Source organism: Petromyzon marinus, chromosome 27, assembly GCF_048934315.1.
Source record: "Petromyzon marinus isolate PM22_M1 ecotype Great Lakes invasive population chromosome 27, UKy_Petmar_22M1.pri1.0, whole genome shotgun sequence".
NCBI lineage: Eukaryota > Metazoa > Chordata > Hyperoartia > Petromyzontiformes > Petromyzontidae > Petromyzon > Petromyzon marinus.
Genome location: NC_133693.1, coordinates 4,056,265 through 4,067,863, shown reverse-complemented (window position 1 = coordinate 4,067,863; position 11,599 = coordinate 4,056,265). Strand labels below are relative to the sequence as shown.

Genomic DNA, 11,599 nt, shown 5'->3' with positions numbered 1-11,599 from the left:
TCTGTCCCACCAGTGTGGCATTGAGTGTTGCTCCCTCGCACGTTTGGGCATTCTCCGATTTCCTCCCACACGTACTCAGTGGCTGAAAACACCTTAATTACATATGCGCCTTGGCGTTTGCGGATTGCGAACCTGCGGTGTTATGCAGTTGCATTAATTATGCTATTCAATAATGAAACGGTATAATCATTCCGCTTGTCGAATCAGGCCAACATTGATTTCCCTCCCCCCACGCCTTCAACTCTGCCCACCAGCATGGCGGACATTAAACCCCCTGTTCGTGCCAACGTTCGTCGACGTCATATAGTGTTGTCGGGTTTTTATCGCGTGACGTCATTTTTGTTGTATAAATTCTGGAAATAAGTGACGTCACTGGCGGGCTGTGGTGGGAGTGATTCATTCGCCGCGGATTTCGAGGTGAACGATTTTGCAGCGATATTTTTGGCGCGCGGAGAAAAAAGAGCGAAGGTCGCTAATTAAAGAGGGGAGGGGGTCCAATTAGCAGCAGCGATAGCGGACACTATCAAATGTTCTATCCCCTCCAACTCCGCTCTGCTCCTCCGCCTCCGCGCGTTCTATACGGTCACCACGACGGCAGCCACGTGTTTCGCTTGTGGTCCTTGCACGCGGTTGGAGCCGTGTTTTTACTGTAACCGCGCGTATTTTCGGAACGGTAATGTCGTGATCGTAACCTATCGATCGTCTCGATTCTCTTAATTCTTGCGGCCTTGTTCGATCGAAGAAAACTTGACGCTTAATTGCAACTCACGGAGTGCCGTTTCGGCGATGCCCCTCGCTTAGTGGGCGAGGTCCAGACACCATTTTAATTCCTTGGCCTCGGACGAGAAGTCTTCATGGCCACCTAAGGTAGCAAAACGTTTAGCTATCACCGATTTTATTTTTATTCGGACGGCTAATTTCTATTGAATTGACAGTCTCGCTCAACTAAATTAAAGTATTTGGTGCATCATTAACTTGTTTTGGGCCGCAAAAGGGAGACTGTAACTGATGATAGGCGCCACCTTGGACGGCAGAAAGTGCGATGTCGTCTCTGGCGCTCATGGACTATTGCATTTTTTGTTGTTAAAATAATCGCCCGGAATGCGCCCGATCTTGGTAAAGTTATGAAGCTAAGGAGGTTTGAGTATGCGTTATTGCTCGGGATTCGGATGGGGGAGAGGTGGAGGGTTACCACCTTGCATAACAGGTGTTATAGGCGGCTCGCATGGGGGCTGTTCTTGTTATTTGGCAGTGTTGCGGAGTTTAACGCCATTGGCAAGGTCTGCTGTCCGACGACGACAGGGCATCAGGAGCGAGAGAGTTCGCGTAGGTTTGCAAGTTCTCCGCTAAACGAGCTCGGACTACATCGGTTTACTATCGTTTTAGATTGCTATGCCTGTCTTTAACGTACAATATCTACGTATCGGAAGGTATTTGAATCTGCGTGTCTCTGTGGCAGCTCTTGTGGGCCTCTGAATCTCCGCTTGCCGTATGGGGCCCATCTGTTCGGCTGTTAAACGCCCAAACCATGTCCATGGTCTGCTGTAGCCACGACGGGCTGGCTTCGTGAGAAAGTCCGTGTTGTCGTCCTTATCCCTCGCGTTGGAGGACTGCAAAACTCCACCGGGTGGCTTCAGATGGGGGGGGGGTAGGTTGTGTGTGGCCCTGTTGTAGGGGACACGCACAGGCGTTGTCAATGTTGGCAAGTAGGGCCTCGTTTTAGGTGTGTCTTAACGAGGCCTTTAAGAAGGCCGTATACGACGTCTCTACGCTTTTTTTGGAGAGGCGAAGTTGAGAATGAAAAGCAACATGGCATTACTTGATTTATCGTCTCAAATTCGTATTTCATCACCGTATTACGGAGTTGTTTTATTGGACGTATTAATCATCTTCTTTGTGTGTAATTTCACGGAACTCGTTCTTGGCTTTCTATTTGACTGCCCACTTTCAGTGCACGGCCTGTTATAATGCGAGACAAAAAAAAACCCCGTCAATAACACTTAGGCCCTCAATGACAAGTATAGAGTCTGATTTGTGGTCGGGTCGCTTCTACCAAAGACCTATATAGCTCGGTGGGCCTTAGTAAAATAACAAAAAATGGTAACGCTTGAGTTTGTGTTTTAAAGAGTTTAATTTGTCTACTCTGAATGCGGGTGGAGGCTGCCCACAGACATTTTATTTATTAAGTGCACGCATATATCCCCTCCATGTGCTGCATGTGTTATGCTGCCTAGTTTACAGTAATTGTTACACTTCTCAGAATGCACTGATTTATCAATTAAAGTCAGTCCAGCTCAAGACATGTATCAAGTCTTGCGTTTGAGAAAGTATTACTTAAAATTAATGCCAATATGTGTAGGCAAATGGTGAAAACAGCCTACAAATGGAATAATGGGGAAACAGTACAATGGAAATGGTAGCAAATAAAAAATATAGAATATTATTTGTTAATGCTGCGTTTGCAGTGGTGGACAATTAACAAAACTAAACAACAGCTTAAAAGAGAGCTATAGATATTAATCGGTGACGTTTTGGGCAATGGCCCTTGTTCATATCGCACATGGCGATGATCTCTGCATTTTCCTTTTGGGCAAGTCCCAAATAGCAACACAACTTAATGCCGTCTGGTCTCAGTAAGCGGGAGTTAGGTTCCGTGTATCCCCACGTAAGCACGAATTCACGTAAGTTAGGGTTCGCCTATGCGAGTGTATATAACATGTAAGATGGTATATAACATGTACATAAATTCTAGATTTAATGCTTTCGTGACTGCAAGGATCCATACTCTTTGGTTCTATTCGGTAAAGTCACGTAGGTAAAAAATAAAACAACAAAAATCACGACGTTTCGGCCACAACACAAGCGGCCTTCATCAGGTGAAGGGATCAGGCCGTCTCGAGGACAGCGCTGGAGTGAAACAGCCACGCTCAGACCGCGACCTTTAAGCTGTGTGCGAGGAAACAAGGTGCCTTGACAAAGGAATTAGCATAAAAAATAGCATTTGATTGGCCGACTTAGCATAGAGGTGGTGTACGTGCGGGTGCACTTGCCGTTTGGCGCGGGGGGGGGGAGTTTGCCTATTGATGGTGTGAAAAGGGAATTTTTAAGAGCTGCGAAAGTTTGGGGTACCACTACTTGAAAATATACTGTACCATTGAAAATTAGTTTAATGTTTGGTTCGATTTAGAACATCTTTCCAATGGTTGCTTAATTTGAAACCATCTCGGTTGAAATTGAGTCTGTGTTTGTAGATCTGAATTGCCTCGTGAACAAATCTCTGATAAAATCCCGTGGGTTTGCAAAGAACCTTGGTATCGGAGAAAATTATATCGTGATCACCCACAGCGTTATAACAGTGATCAGCTACGACAGAAGAATTCGTTTTGCCGTGTTTCAAATCTGATTTGTGCTCGCGAATTCGGTCAGAGACATGTCGCTTTGTCTCCCCGATATAGCAATCACCGCAGGTACAACTCAATTTGTAAACCCCGGGGTACTGTAAGTCAGGAATGACATCCTTCACGGATGGGATCAGATCACGAATTTTGTGTACTGTATTGAACTGTACCTGGATCTTGTGTTTGTTTAGAATTTTGGAAATATTTTTAGTAACGTCTGCTATATATGGTAGTGTGATGGTTTTGACCGGAGTATCAAGTGGTTGTTTCTGTATGGAGGGAGAAACAGCTTGGCGGATGGTACGGTCAGAGTATCCATTCCTTTTGAGGGCCAGGTGTACATGTTTTAATTCACTGGTCAGGTGGTGTTGGTCCGAAATGCAATGAGCCCTATGGTATAAAGTTTTGATGAGATAATTTTTTTGGGCTGGGTGGTGGTGGGAATCAGGTTTCAAGTAGGAATCTGTGTGGGTGGGTTTCCTGTAGACAGAATGCCCCAATGAGCCATCAGGTCTCCTCTGAAACAGAACATCTAAGAATGGTAGCTTGCCATCTTTCTCCACTTCCATGGTGAATTTGATGGCAGGATGTCTGGAATTGATGTGGTGTAGGAAAAGGTTCAGAGCTGGGAGGCCATGTGGCCATATGACGAAAGTGTCATCCACATCTCTTCCACAGGGAAGGTCTGAGGGTGAAAGTCTGGATGGCGTCTGATTCAAATTTCTCCATGAAAATATTGGCTATCACTGGTGACAAGGGGGATCCCATGGGGGTACCCTAATTTTGTTTGTAGAAGGAGCCATTCCAAGTAAAGTAGGTATTGTTGAGGCAGTGCCTAACCAGTGCAGGTGTGTCGGGGTCTAGTCCATGTTGGACCAAATTTTCAATTATTTCAATGGTATCAGGTACTGGGACCTTGGTGAACAAAGAGACCATATCGAAGCTGACAAGGATATACATAAATGTTTAACAGTACTGTAGAGTAAATGATCCACGAATCATCGGTAGTATCCAGGTTTGGTAGAACACGATATTTGTTTGGACTCGTTTCTTGCGTGGGTGACAGTTTGCACGCCGTCAATTGTTCGCGTGATGGCAAGGAGTGATTTGACTCCTCACTTCCAGCCCTGTGTGTGTAACCAAAGTACGAGTACTCTGAGCCCGCGTACTCTTTTTAGACCGTACTGTACAAACATTTAATTCATATTGTTGGTTCTTTCGGTGAAGTCACGTAGAAGGGAAACAAAATAATAAAAATATAAAACTATACAATTCTCACGACGTTTTGACTGCAACACAAGCAATCATCAGGTGTGAAAACCACAGCAATACAAATTTTTCCCATTTTTCTTGCTGTGGTTTTCACACCTGATGATGATTGCTTGTGTTGCGGTCGAAACGTCGTGAGAATTTCATTGTTTTTATATTTTTATTCCCTTCTACGTGACTTTACCGAAAGAACCAATAATATGAATCCCTGCAGTCACGAAAGCTTTAAATACAAATTGAATTAATATTTAATAATCTTCACAAGCATTAACATTACCCACTCTACAGACAGATGTACAGCTCATGCTTAAAATATGTAATCCTTGGTGTTAAGGCAAAAAAACATTGATTCTTGAATCATGACTTCAAATTGTTACAATTTATCCAATTGCTTTGGCTTGGCGATTCTTTATGAGTTTTCAATGTGGCAATCCTCTTGTGCGTCCCCTGTAAGTGTAGGTCACCACAGATCTTCATTTAACTGTGGTCATCCTTTGCTTGTGTGTCTTGTCATTCTAGGCCACTCCGTGATTGACTTTCATCGTGGACTGCCATTGCCTCTTCCGGAGCCATGAGCCGGTATCCGTGCCCGCTGAAGTGCGGCTATGAGCTCGACGTGCTGCTCAGCCATGCAGAGCCACAATCCCCCGACAACCCACTGCTGCTGCGCTTCTGGGCCCGCCTTACCCGGGCGGACATTGACGCTAACTTCCGCACCATTCGCAAAGCCGTTATGATGCCACTGAGCTGGGAGCCAGTAGGTTTGTCTACGCCGCTTGCTGTGGGGGAGCCATGCATCGCCTGGTACAGCAAAGAGGCAAGCTGGCACCGCGCCAAAGTGTTGGCCCACGCCGATTCGCAACAGTTGCAGCAGGGCATCGTTCCCAACTACCTCGTCTTCTTTATCGACCTGGGCTTAAGAGAGGTTGTGCAGGCCAGATTCATGCGTGAGGGGCGGCCCGAATTTTTCCAGATCCCTCCCATGATGCAGTGCTACGCCCTAGCCAACGTGCTGCCGATGAGCAGTTGCTGGTCCAAGTTGGTGCTCGACTATGTGGAATCGCAGCGCGACACGAAGATGCACGGTCGTGTGGAGGGTTTCCTGGACGACCATACCATCGTTGTCAACCTGGAACTCATGGCCACGCAGTTGTGCCAGATGCGCTGTGCGCGCCCCGTCGACTCGAACGTGTTCCAGATGATTGTCAACTTAAAAATTGTGGATGATGCGAAGCCTGAAACAGCACAGCTGCCCAAACTGCCGACGGTCTCCCGCGCTTACCCCTCTGCAAGTCTTGGCGACCTGAAGCAACACTTCAACGCTGAACAACCTCCCATCATTCCACCTGCAGGACCAAAAATACAATTGGCTGCAGGTCGCCATGAGATGTCTGCGTTTTACAGCACCCGCATGCCAGTGGGCACTCTGCAGACTGTACTGGTCACGCATGTAATCAGCCCCGACAGCTTCTTTTGCCAGCTGCAGAGCTTTCGGCTCGATCTGCAGCGCCTCATTCAGCTCATGGCCTTGCGCTACCTGGAGGCGGATGCTCGCGGTGTGCAATTTCCACTACCGTCAAATAGCCCTTGTGCCGTGCTGAACACGAGAACCGGGCAGTGGTATCGCGGGCTAGTTATCCACAACAGCTCGCCCTCTGAGGCGGTGGTGCACTTCGTGGACTTGGGCACTCGGGCCTGCATGCCGTCAAAACACCTGCAGCCTCTGTTGTCCGAGTTTTTCGACCTCCCTGTGCAGGCATTCAGGTGCGCCATGGTGGGCGCGCATGCCACCTTGCAGGAGGGCAGCCGCATCTGGTCCACCGAGGAGGTGCTGCTGCTGAAGTCGATCCTGTTGAACAGTGTCTTCACGGCGCAGGTGGTGTCCTACAACAGAATAGAAAAGCTGTACTACGTGGTGCTTTTGGATCAGAATGGCGAGTCTGTGTTCCAAAAGTTTTCTGAAATGGCAGCCACTCGGCCAGCCATGAAAGCCACTTTGCCAGACAGGGTGGTGACGGTGCCCTCTCTGCCAGACACGGCAGCCACCGCCATTGGCCATGGTAGCGGCGCGCCGTCGTCCGTGGTGGCACTGCCACCGATGGCTCTTGCGGACGTGGGCGTCGGTGCGGGCCGTCCCATCTTCACAGCGCTTAAGCTTCGCCTGCAAAACTTTACACACGTGTACGTGGAGAACATTGTGAGCCCCGACGAGTTCTGGGTGCGCTTGACGAGCAAGAATGGGGAGTTGCAAAAACTCATGGTGCAGATGCAGAAGCATTTCAGCCTGGCAGGACCACGCGAGGGCTTGCTGGACAAGGCAGCTGTAGGCATGGCGTGCTGCGCAATGTAACTACCAACACAATCATACAAACACTTCCCACCATCTACCACTGCCTCTGTGCGGTGCAATTTAAACACCAATATGCCCAACCATGCGTTACCATCCACCCTATTTTTATACCACCACTGTGCTGTGGGATGTACATGGCCAACCTCCTCTCACCATTTCTCACTGCTTCGTTGTTTGATAATTACCTAACACCATTCAGTGGGGGAAAAAAGTATTTGATCCCCTGCTGATTTTGTACGTTTGCCCACTGACATGATCAGTCTATAATTTTAATGGTAGGTTTATTTGAACAGTGAGAGACAGAATAACAACAACAAAATCCAGAAAAACGCATGTCAAAAATGTTATAAATTGATTTGCATTTTAATGAGGGAAATAAGTATTTGACCCCTCTGCAAAACATGACTTAGTACTTGGTGGCAAAACCCTTGTTGGAAATCACAGAGGTCAGACGTTTCTTATAGTTGGCCACCAGGTTTGCACACATCTCAGGAGGGATTTTGTCCCACTCCTCTTTGCAGATCTCCAAGTCATTAAGGTTTCAAGGCTGACGTTTGGCAACTCGAACCTTCAGCTCCCTCCACAGATTTTCTATGGGATTAAGGTCTGGAGACTGGCTAGGCCACTCCAGGACCTTAATGTGCTTCTTCTTGAGCCACTCCTTTGTTGCCTTGGCCGTGTGTTTTGGGTCATTGTCATGCTGGAATACCCATCCACGACCCATTTTCAATGCCCTGGCTGAGGGAAGGAGGTTCTCACCCAAGATTTGACGGTACATGGCCCCGTCCATCGTCCCTTTGATGCGATGAAGTTGTCCTGTCCCCTTATCAGAAAAACACCCCCAAAGCATAATGTTTCCACCTCCATGTTTGACGATGGGGATGGTGTTCTTGGGGTCATAGGCAGCATTCCTCCTCCAAACACGGTGAGTTGAGTTGATGCCAAAGAGCTCCATTTTGGTCTCATCTGACCACAACACTTTCACCCAGTTGTCCTCTGAATCATTCAGATGTTCATTGGCAAACTTCAGACGGGCGTGTATATGTGCTTTCTTGAGCAGGGGGACCTTGCAGGCGCTGCAGAATTTCAGTCCTTCACGGCGTAGTGTGTTACCAATTGTTTTCTTGGTGACTGGTCCCAGCTGTCTTGAGATCATTGACAAGATGCTCCCGTGTAGTTCTGGGCTGATTCCTCACCGTTCTCATGATCATTGCAACTCCACGAGGTGAGATCTTGCATGGAGCCCCAGGCCGAGGGAGATTGACAGTTCTTTTGTGTTTTTTCCATTTGCGAATGATCGCACCAACTGTTGTCACCTTCTCACCAAGCTGCTTGGCAATGGTCTTGTAGCCCATTCCAGCCTTGTGTACAGTGACGGAAAAAAAGTATTTGATCTCCTGCTGATTTTGTACGTTTGCCCACTGACAGAAGTGATCAGTCTATACTTTTAATGGTAGGTTTAATTGAACAGTGAGAGACAGAATAACAACAACAAAATCCAGAAAAACGCATGTGAAAAATGTTATAAATTGATTTGCATTTTAATGAGGGAAATAAGTATTTGACCCCCTCTCAATCGGAGATATTTCTGGCTCCCAGGTATCTTTTATGCGGGTAACGAGCTGAGATTAGGAGCACACTCTTAAAGGGAGTGCTCCTAATCTCAGCTTGTTACCTGTATAAAAGACACCTGTCCACAGAAGCAATCATTCAGATTCCAAACTCTCCACCATGGCCAAGACCAAAGAGCTCTCCAAGGATGTCAAGGACAAGATTGTAGACCAACACAAGGCTGGAATGGGCTACAAGACCATTGCCAAGCAGCTTGGTGAGAAGGTGACAACAGTTGGTGTGATTATTCGCAAATGGAAGAAACAAAAGAACTGTCAATCTCCCTTGGCCTGGAGCTCCATGCAAGATTTCACCTCGTGGAGTTGCAATGATCATGAGAACGGTGGGGAATCAGCCCAGAACTACACGGGAGGATCTTGTCAATGATCTCAAGGCAGCTGGGACCATAGTCACCAAGAAAACAATTGGTAACACACTACGTCGTGAAGGACTGAAATCCTGCAGCGCCCGCAAGTTCCCCCTGCTCAAGAAAGCACATATACATGCCCGTCTGAAGTTTGCCAATGAAATTTGAATGATTCAGAGGACAACTGGGTGAAAGTGTTGTGGTCAGATGAGACCAAAATGGAGCTCTTTGGCATCAACTCAACTCACCGTGTTTGGAGGAGGAGGAATGCTGCCTATGACCCCAAGAACACCATCCCCACCGTCAAACATGGAGGTGGAAACATTATGCTTTGGGGGTGTTTTTCTGCTAAGGGGACAGGAAAACTTCACCGCATCAAAGGGACGATGGACGTGGCCATGTACCTCCTTCCCTCAGCCAGGTCATTGAAAATGGGTCGTGGATGGGTATTCCAGCATGACAATGACCCAAAACACACAGCCAAGGCAACAAAGGAGTGGCTCAAGAAGAAGCACATTAAGGTCCTGGAGTGGCCTCGCCAGTCTCCAGACCTTAATCCCATAGAAAATATGTGGAGGGAGCTGAAGGTTCGAGTTGCCAAACGTCAGCTTCGAAACCTTAATGACTTGGAGAAGATCTGCAAAGAGGAGTGGGACAATCCCTCCCGAGATGTGTGCAAACCTGGTGGCCAACTACAAGAAACGTCTGACCTCTGTGATTTCCAACAAGGGTTTTGCCACCAAGCACTAAGTCATGTTTTTCAGAGGCATCAAATACTTATTTCCCTCATTAAAATGCAAATCAATTTATAACATTTTTGACATGCGTTTTTCTGGATTTTTGTTGTTATTCTATCTCTCACTGTTCAAATAAACCTATCATTAAAATTATAGACTGATCATTTTTGTCAGTGGGCAAACGTACAAAATCAGCAGGGGATCAAATGCTTTTTTCCCTCACTGTAGGTCTACAATCTTGTCCCTGACATCCTTGGAGAGCTCTTTGGTCTTGGCCATGGTGGAGAGTTTGGAATCTGATTGATAGCTTCTGTGGACAGGTGTCTTTTATACAGGTAAAAAGCTGAGATTAGGAGCACTCGCTTTAAGAGTGTGCTCCTAATCTCAGCTCGTTACCTGTATAAAAGACACCTGGGAGCCAGAAATCTTTCTGATTGAGAGGGGGTCAAATACTTATTTACCTCATTAAAATGCAAATCAATTTATAACATTTTTGACATGCATTTTTCTGGATTTTCTTGTTGTTATTCTGTCTCTCACTGTTCAAATAACCCTACCATTAAAATTATAGACTGATCATTTCTTTGTCAGTGGGCAAACATACAAAATCAGCAGGGGATCAAATACTTTTTTCCCTCACTGTAGGTGCCCTTGAGTAGTACCCTTGTTATGTGATTGTCAGTCACGAGAGGGCAGCAAAGATGCATGAAGACGCTCATTAATGTTTTACATTTGACTGACAGTTGTACATTTTCATTGCCGCTGGCTTTGTTCCGTCAGGTGCCCCAACAACACGTTCTACCGGGCCACGGTGACGGGCGTGATCTCCCCAAGAGAAGTGCAGGTTCATTGCGTCGACTACGGCATCTCGCAATTCGTTGAACCGAAAGACATCCGAGCTCTGCCGCCTCATTTCCTGGTGCGTTTTGACGACAGCGAGGGTAGTCGTGGCCATGTGGCCCATCTTGAAAATCAACCCCGAGTTTCCACGGCACAGCTAGTTTTCGAGTCAACTCCAGTTGGCCCGATTTTATTGCCGCAGAGCTAGAGTTTTTGAAGGGTGTCAAGTTGGCTCCAAAAAAATCTGTAAAGCCTTCAGCCCTTTCGTCAAGCCACTGTTGGAGAAAGGTTTATCCATGCCGCGTCGATTATGGGGGTTGTTGGACAATACTTCACTTTGCAGTGTGGTTTGGTGAAGAAGTGGGGCGAGGGTTCAAATTCCTTTTGTACCGATGATAGCCGTGGCAGTGAATCAAACGTAGGTAGCTGGTCACATAAGAGAATATCATGAACAAAATAGGTAAGCTGACAATGTTGCCTTAACATACCCATATCTCCACGTAAACAAAAAGTTTCTTACATAACCCATTCACCGCACGGCCTCCTGGGATTCAATGCCGCTGAAAGTGGCGAGATGGATAGGTGAAGGAGGCATTGTCTACTTACGTATTTTGTTATACTCTGCGACAACACTCGTGAATATTTGAGTTATTTTCGAGCGTGTGTAAAAGTTTTGTTTAGGTCGAAGGTGATTATATAATTCCTTAGTTTCTTCTGGTCTGAACACCCCCTTACTCAACTGTATGAAAGAACTTACTGAAATTCATTAACTTGACAAATGTTTATTTATGTAATATAGTGTTGCCATGTTTCTTATTGAAGGGGGTGTGTATTAGCAACATAGATTAAACTGCCGTCTGCTCACAAGTCTAAGGCCGTGTTTAAAACTCCAGATGTTTGTCTTGTGCTGCGTCTTGCAACTAAAAAAAATAATGCCACCGTTCTTGACCAATGTTTTTTTTCATCTCTTGGGTTGGGAAAATATCCACGACGAAAACCCTTGTTAACGTTTGCTCACTAAGGTTGA

The 11,599-nt window shown here is 46.5% G+C and overlaps 1 protein-coding gene across 7 annotated transcripts in view; it reads left to right on the top strand.

The window, feature by feature from the left end:
* Positions 1 to 334: 334 nt before the first annotated feature.
* Positions 335 to 11,599, top strand: part of LOC116946468 (tudor domain-containing 6-like) — a 30,501-nt gene continuing 19,236 nt past the window's right edge. For 4 of the 7 annotated variants that reach the window (XM_032961373.2, XM_032961372.2, XM_032961370.2 and 1 more), the window contains exons 1-3: positions 336 to 417; positions 5,187 to 7,013; positions 10,513 to 10,651. In XM_032961373.2, coding sequence (XP_032817264.2) covers positions 5,239 to 7,013; positions 10,513 to 10,651 — 1,914 coding nt within the window. In that variant the 5' untranslated portion in view covers positions 336 to 417; positions 5,187 to 5,238. The other 3 variants (XM_076070027.1, XM_032961374.2, XM_032961371.2) reach the window with 2 other exon arrangements.